Consider the following 7,447-nt stretch of genomic DNA (forward strand, 5'->3'; position numbering starts at 1 on the left):
ATAAGATGAGGCTAATGCCATGGAATCAGGTGACAAACTCCTGGTTTCATTGATGGTCACTGCTAAATTCAAGGCAATGACACTGAACCAATTTCTACCAGCATTCACCTAGTGTGGGTAGTGTCTCTCTCTCTTTCTGTCTCTCTCTCCCCCTCTCTCGCAACGCGCTCTCGCTCTCTCTTTCTTTTCTCCCCGGGGTGTGCCGGCAGGCTAATTTGAGAATGTGACTTATCACCTAAATGACATTCACTGAGGTATCTAGGCCTGGAGCTTATCTGCCTCATTTTACATCTGCAGTGCAGGCCAGCCAGGCGCACCCCTCCCAGAATTAGCTAATGGCCAATATCTTCAACCCACTCCCCTTGCTCTGGTAGCAATGTAGCCTGCTCCTAGCACACAATGCTATCAGTCTTTATGATCTGAATGACCATTACGACCAGCAAATCACCATTTTGTTTCATTAGGATTCATATCAATGCAATTGTAGGTACAGTATATCCACTGACAGACCCGCTCTATATTATCAGTGCAGGAATCCTTAATGGTGAAACAGCCACATCCATTTGCGATATTAACACAACAAAGAAGTTACTGTAAACAACAAACACTGTTTTTTCCCTCAGACATCATTCCACGCGCGATAGAACGGCAGAATATGTACTGCAATTTTCTTTCGCGCGACACGCCTCACCTCCACTTCGGCAACAAAACAACAACGGCGGACAGTGCCACTGTTTCCCCTACTGTGAATTCCATCTTTAATCTGGGAAAGGTCCAAAATGAATAAATCACATTTTATAGTTGTAGCAGTTTCAAATTCTCCTCTGCTTTTCTGAATGCTTTTATCTTTTTGCATGATTCCTTCCTTCCTTCAATCTCTCATCCTTTTTCCTTCTTCTTGACTGCATTCAATGTAACCCTAAGGGTGCAGAACGTCGCCTTATGATCGATCAGGTACAATCTTTAGGTAACTTTACCTTGTTACCAATTTCCTAGTGAATATAGTCCGTGGATTGGGGAGCGACAGTGGTGTAACTCTACTTTCTCTGTGTCTTTGTGGACCAACAGGGAATGCAGCCTGGGCTATGGCCACATCCAAGCCTGATATCCTCATCATTCTCCTGCAGAAGCTTATGGAGGAGGGCAACCTGCATTACAAGGTATGGAAAAGAGATCAAGTCAACATTACACTGTTAAAAGGATACTTCGGGATTTTGGCAATGAGGCCCTTTATTTACTATACTGTGCCGTTTGTAGGAAGTTGCTAACTAGCGCTAGCGTAATTGCTAACCAGCGTTAGCATAATGACTGGAAGTCTATGGTATCTGCTAGCATGCTAGCAGATACCCATATACTTCCTGTCATTGCGCTAACGCTAGTTAGCATTGGCTCATGAAACTACCTCCAACTTACTTCATACTTGACACAGAGACATAAAAATGGTATCCACAAGTTCATCTGACTCTGGGGAAGTAGATAAAGGGCCTCATTGCCAAAATCCCGAAGTATCCCTTTAAGCCTGAACTTTATGGTTCTAAACAAGGACATTATACTGTATAATGTTTATGTACAGTCAAGTGTGTTCTGAGTGAATGGAATATATTTGATATTTTATGATGGGCTACATTTAAACAAGACTGACGCAAGTACTATAATTATGCCTTGATGATGTCACTGAATTGATCAGCCATCAAAAGGAGTGTTTGTATACATCTTAGCCACTGTATAAAAAGGACGTCTCAGCCACTAATTTGGTTAAGATAAAACAACATAATGACTGTCATATTTTGAGCAGCTCAATGCGACGCAGCAGAGATGAATGGGTGTGTGCAGTGCCACGCTCACCTTCTGATCCATGATTGATCCGTGACATTTAATAGATTGAGTTTTATGGCAGAAAAGGACAATCCGCTCAGGTGGAACCTGTGTGTGATTGATGAGAGAGAGAGAGGGAGTGTGTGAGCTGCTGCCGCGCCGGCTGTTGGGTTGGGGGAGTATCTGACGACCATCCTTCTCTTCCTCTCTCGCGTCCTCTTTCACTTTCCTTCCCTCCCTCTCTCGCTCTCCTTCCTTACCTGTCTCGTTCTCCTTAATTTCCCTCTCCCTCCAGAAGGGGAAAATGAAAGAGGCAGCCCAGAGGTACCAGTATGCTCTGAGGAAGTTCCCCAGGGAAGGGTTCGGCGATGACCTGAAGGCCTTCAAAGAGCTGAGGGTGTCTCTGTACCTCAACCTCTCCCGCTGTCGAAGGAAAACCAACGTAAGATTCCCCACGTCTATCCTCCTCCTCTCCTTTTCTCCTCTAGTGCTGTATTTACTGGGTCATTGGTTCCCTAAGGTCTCCGTTAAAAAGACATACAGTGCATTAGGAAAGTATTCAGATCCCTTTACTTTTTCCACTTTGTTACATTACAGCCTTGTTCTAAAATTGATGAAATAAATGTTTTCCCTCATCAATCTACACACAATACCCCATAATGACAAAGCGAAAACAGGTTTTTATAGATTTTTGCAAATGTATAAAAACTAAAAACAGAAATACCTTATTTACATAAGTATTCAGACCCTTTGCTATGACACTCGAAATTGAGCTCAGGTGCATCCTGTTTCCATTGATCATCCTTGAGATAATTCTACAACTTGATTGGAGTCCAGCTGTGGTAAATTAAATTCATTGGACATCATTTGGAAAGGCACACACCTGTCTATATAGGGTCCCACAGTTGACAGTGCATGTCAGAGCAAAAACCATGTCATGAGGTCGAAGGAATTGTCTGTAGAGCTCCGAGACAGGATTGTGTCGAGTTACAGATATGGGGAAGGGTACCAAAAAATGTCTGCAGCATCGAAGGTCCCAAAGAACACAGTGGCCTCCATCATTCTTAAATGGAAGAAGTTTGGAACCACCAAGACTCTTCCTAGAGTTGGCCGCCCGGCCAAACTGAGCAATCGGAGGAGAAGGGCCTTGGTCAGGGATGTGACCAAGAACCCGATGGTCACTCTGACATGGCTCCAGAGTTCCTCTATAAAGATGGGAGAATCTTCCAGAAGGACAACCATCTCTGCAGCAATCCACCAATCAGGCCTTTATGGTAGGGTGGCCAGACAGAAGCCACTCTTCAGTAAAAGGCGCGTGACAGCCCGCTTCGAGTTTGCCAAAAGGCACCTAAAGACTCTCAGACCATGAGAAACAAGATTCTCTGGTCTGATGAAACCAAGATTGAACTCTTTGGCCTGAATGCCAACCGTCAAGTCTGGAGGAAACCTGGCACCATCCCTACGGTGAAGCATGGTGGTGGCAGCAGGGACTGGGAGACTAGTCAGAATAGAGGGAAAGATGAACGGAGCAAAGTACAGAGAGATCCTTAATGAAAACCTGCTCCAGAACGCTCAGGACCTCAGACTGGGGCGAAGGTTCACCTTCCAACAGGACAACGACCCTAAGCACACAGCCAAGACAACGCAGGAGTGGCTTCGGGACAAGTCTCTGAATGTCCTTGAGTGGACCAGCCAGAGCCCGAACCTGAACCCTATCGAACATCTCTGGAGAGACCTGAAAATAGCTGTGCAGCGATACTCCCCATCCAACCTGACAGAGCTTGAGAGGATCTGCAGAGAAGAATGGGAGAAACTCCCCAAATACAGGTGTGCCAAGCTTGTAGTGTCATACCCAAGAAGACTTGAGGCTTTAATCGCTGCCAAAGGTGCTTCAACAAAGTACTGAGTAAAGGATCACATTTATTTTATATATAATTCTAAAAAACTGTTTTTGCTTTGTCATTATGAGGTATTGTGTATAGATTGATGAGGGGAAAAAACAATATAATCCATTTTAGAATAAGGCTGTAACATAACAAAATGTGGAAAAAGTCAAGGGATCTGAATACTTTCCAAATGCACTGTAATATGTGATCAGGCCATATATGACACTAGAAGGGGACATTGGAAGATCTTTAAGTCTAAGAAACTGTTGTTGTACTGTGTATTTCTGAATGTATCTCAAAGATACACGCACCAGAAGTATGGCTGCTGTTAGGGAGTAGTAGACAGCGCTTTAAAAGCCCCATGATACAATTTCAAGCCAATTCGTGTTCCAGATCGATGAAACGTGCCATAAACTAACACAATGCTCTTAGGAACAGAATGAATGCAATAAATAATACTATCTACTACCCGTACAAAATTATAGCTATTAAGCTGTCCAGTTGAGTGAGTTTGATTGAGCCATTCAGGGCTAAATTATAATCTGTGCAGAAGTCCACAAGCGATAGTATGCTTGTAGTCATTAGTGGAGCTAATGTCAGCTTGCTGCCATAAACAATCAGGGAGATAGATGCAGAGAGAGAGAGAGCTGGTCCCCTGGACAATGTGTATTTCCATTTCCCTGCATTGGTTAATCATATTGATCCTTCACTCCCCTCACAACAGGACTTTGGCTTGGCAGAGGAGTTTGCAACAAAGGCCCTGGAGCTGAAACCCAAATCGTACGAGGCCTATTACGCCCGCGCCCGAGCCAAGAGGAGCAGCAGGTAAAGCTATTCATCAGGAGAACTCAACTTTTAGGAGACCATTGTTAGCATGAATTGTGAGAATATGGTTCTGTTTTTTCTTTTTTTTTTGCGCTTCTCCAATATCCACATACCTCGTTCTGTATCTCTCTATCCCTCCCTATCTCCATTCCACCACAGGCAGTTCACGGCGGCCATGGCTGACCTACACGAAGCAGCCAGGCTGTGTCCCAACAACCGGGAGATCCGGAGGCTGCTGGCCCGTGTAGAGGAGGAGTGTATGCAGATGCAGCGCAGCACCACCCAGGGAAAACCGCAGGGGGCCACGTCCTCGTCCAACCAGGCCCCGGCCAACCACGACTCTGACCACCAACACGAGGAGGGGGAGGAGGAGGTGGTGTCGGAGCATAGCATGGCCGTCAGTAGAGGTCTGGATGGACAGAACACTCTGGGGCTGAATAAAGTGGAAGGGGAGGGGACTTCTCAGTCTCAACACTCAGATAGGAGAGGAGAGAGAGGTGATCCCTGGCCACAGAACATCTACTCCATCAATAGAACTCTGCCTGACACCCTCACCACCCAGCAGCAGCAGCAGCAGCAGAGTACCAGGCCTGGCTCTCCCCCCTCCGGCCCTTCGTGCCCTGGTAGGCTGAGTCACCACTACCCTCCCGGGGAGCCCAGAGAGCCCACCAAGCAGGCCCAGATAGTCAAAACCAACCAGCACATGAGCTCCCTGCAGGCAGGAGGCCGCTCCTCGGGGGCCAAGTCCCAGTACGCCCCTTCCAGCCCCCTGCCCAGCCGACACATGTCCAGCATGCTGAAGCCAGGGGGTCTGGGCATCGACATCAGCCCTCTACCGCCCCCTCCTGATGAGCCCGTCCACGGGGAGCAGCGCCTGTCCATGGCTGCTGCCTCCCAGAACATGGCTATGGGCCACCACTGCGACAGGGACAGCGAGTCCCTGCACTCTGCCCAGGCCTCCTACTCCTCCCAGGACTGTCTGTCTGCCCACTCAGTGTCCTCCCTGGACGCTCTGACCTCAGGGTCTCCCCAGGACCTCCTCAATGCTGCAGGGCCAGGCCAGGAGCGAAGGAAGGTGTGTGGGGGTAACGGGGTCTCCCAGGCAGTCTCTCAGGGGGGAGACGGCAACATCAGGGTGTCCAGCTCCACCAGCTCCCTGGCCTCCAGCAGTAGTCTATCTGAGAGCGGCAAGCTGCAGGGCCCTGACGTACGTACCAAGACCACCACAGACAAGGCCAAGCAGGGCCAAGGAGGCACAAGCGAGTGGAAACCCAGGCCCTTCATGGGCATCATGGACAAGAAGGCACGCTTTCTTCAGCAGCAGCAGCAGCAGCGGGAACAACTGCAGCAGCAGCAACAACAACTGCAGCAGCAACAGCACCAAAGGCTCCAGAACCACCCAGTCCTACAGACCGCCAACGGAGCCCTCCGCAGCTGGCAGAGTCACTCCTCTGAGGGATTAGTGTGCCACACCACGTCTGCCATGGGCCTCCAGGTGGCGGGGGCGAACTGTGAGCTACCTTATGCCAAAATAGGGAGCATTTACCACGAGCAGCTCAAAGCTCCATCTCAGGGTGCTATGGGGAGCCTGCAGAACGGAATGCACTCAAAGGAATTTGCAGAGAAGTTCTGCCAAGCAGCCACCTGTTACAAGGAATCCAAGCCAGCTCTGGCCATGCCGTCGCACGCTTTTGTGGACAGTAGGCCCAAGCAGCCGAGCTTAGCCCGAGAGAATCCCACCATTCACGTAGCTTCAATGAAACCAAAGCGATCATTCATAGAATCAAATGTGTAGGGATATTTATCTCCCCTCTCTCAACACACACAGACACACGTGCGCGTATACACACACACACACACACACACAGATACACACGCAGGTACACACACACATACAGACAACACGCACATGCACATTGTGCACACACACAACACACCCACAAACACTTTACACACACACATCTTTGCAAAAATTCTAAGTGGAGGGATTGCTTAAGGTTTTACCAGCCCATAAAAAAAGTCTAAACTTTTTAAGTATGCAAACTATGTTTGTTCCCCCTGTGAATATCTGCCACAGGCAGCGTTTTGATTGAAGCAGTAACAGAACAGATGGATTTCTTTCCTACTGTTGCATATGGCTGTTTGCTTCTGTTACTGGATGATATGCTCCCTCTCATTCAGCAAAGCTGGAGACATTGCACTGAGACATTGGGCATGTACTAAAAGACAAAACAGTGACAGCACTTTACGCATTTACATAGGCCTTTAAGTAAAGTGCTTACACAACATATTATATTACAGGATAATGTTATTACTGAATTGTTCAATGTTGAGTATAAGACAATATTTGCATCCAAAATGGCACCCTATTCGCTATATACTGTAGTGCACTACTTTTGGCCGGCCCTGGTCAAAAGTAGTGTACTATATAGGGAATAGGGTGTCATTCTGGACACATACAATGGGATTTGAACTGTGTTCATTATGTCAATGGTGCTGATGGCAGAATTATGGAGCTGTTTAGAAGAGATGTAAGAATATGTTGGAGATGGGCATTCCTGTGTTCTAAGAAGGATGTTGTAGATCCTCACATTGTGTATATATAAATATGTATTTTTCCTTCTTTTGAGTGAAGATCTATGTCAGCGTATTGACTTGTTCAAATGATCTGTATTTTGGAGGTTTCTTTTATGTACATTTTGGTTCCGACGGTGTTCAAGGTTCAAAAAAATGTATTTGTTTATATGTTTGTACATTCTATAAATTTCCCGATAACGTTCAAACTAAATCCTCTCTGTATCTGCTTGTCGTTGCTGTCTAGGTTAATTTATTTACAGCGTCTATGGCTTGATTAATTGTAAAAACAATATATTTTATAGTTATTTTTGCACAGCTACTAAGACGTTTTACGAGTTCAATAA

General features: G+C 46.7%; 1 protein-coding gene across 1 annotated transcript in view; it reads left to right on the plus strand.

The window, feature by feature from the left end:
* LOC311144136 (protein TANC1-like) overlaps positions 1–7,329 on the plus strand; it is a 294,875-nt gene extending 287,546 nt beyond the window's left edge. Inside the window, exons 24-27 of the mRNA XM_084180127.1 lie at positions 1,069–1,160; positions 2,111–2,257; positions 4,426–4,526; positions 4,686–7,329. Of these exons, the coding sequence (XP_084036253.1) occupies positions 1,069–1,160; positions 2,111–2,257; positions 4,426–4,526; positions 4,686–6,321 (1,976 nt within the window). The 3' untranslated portion in view covers positions 6,322–7,329. The remainder of the gene's footprint in view (positions 1–1,068; positions 1,161–2,110; positions 2,258–4,425; positions 4,527–4,685) is intronic.
* Positions 7,330–7,447: the final 118 nt, after the last annotated feature.

The sequence above is a fragment of the Coregonus lavaretus genome, assembly GCF_964263955.1.
Source record: "Coregonus lavaretus genome assembly, chromosome: 16".
In the NCBI taxonomy this organism is placed as follows: Eukaryota; Metazoa; Chordata; class Actinopteri; order Salmoniformes; family Salmonidae; genus Coregonus; species Coregonus lavaretus.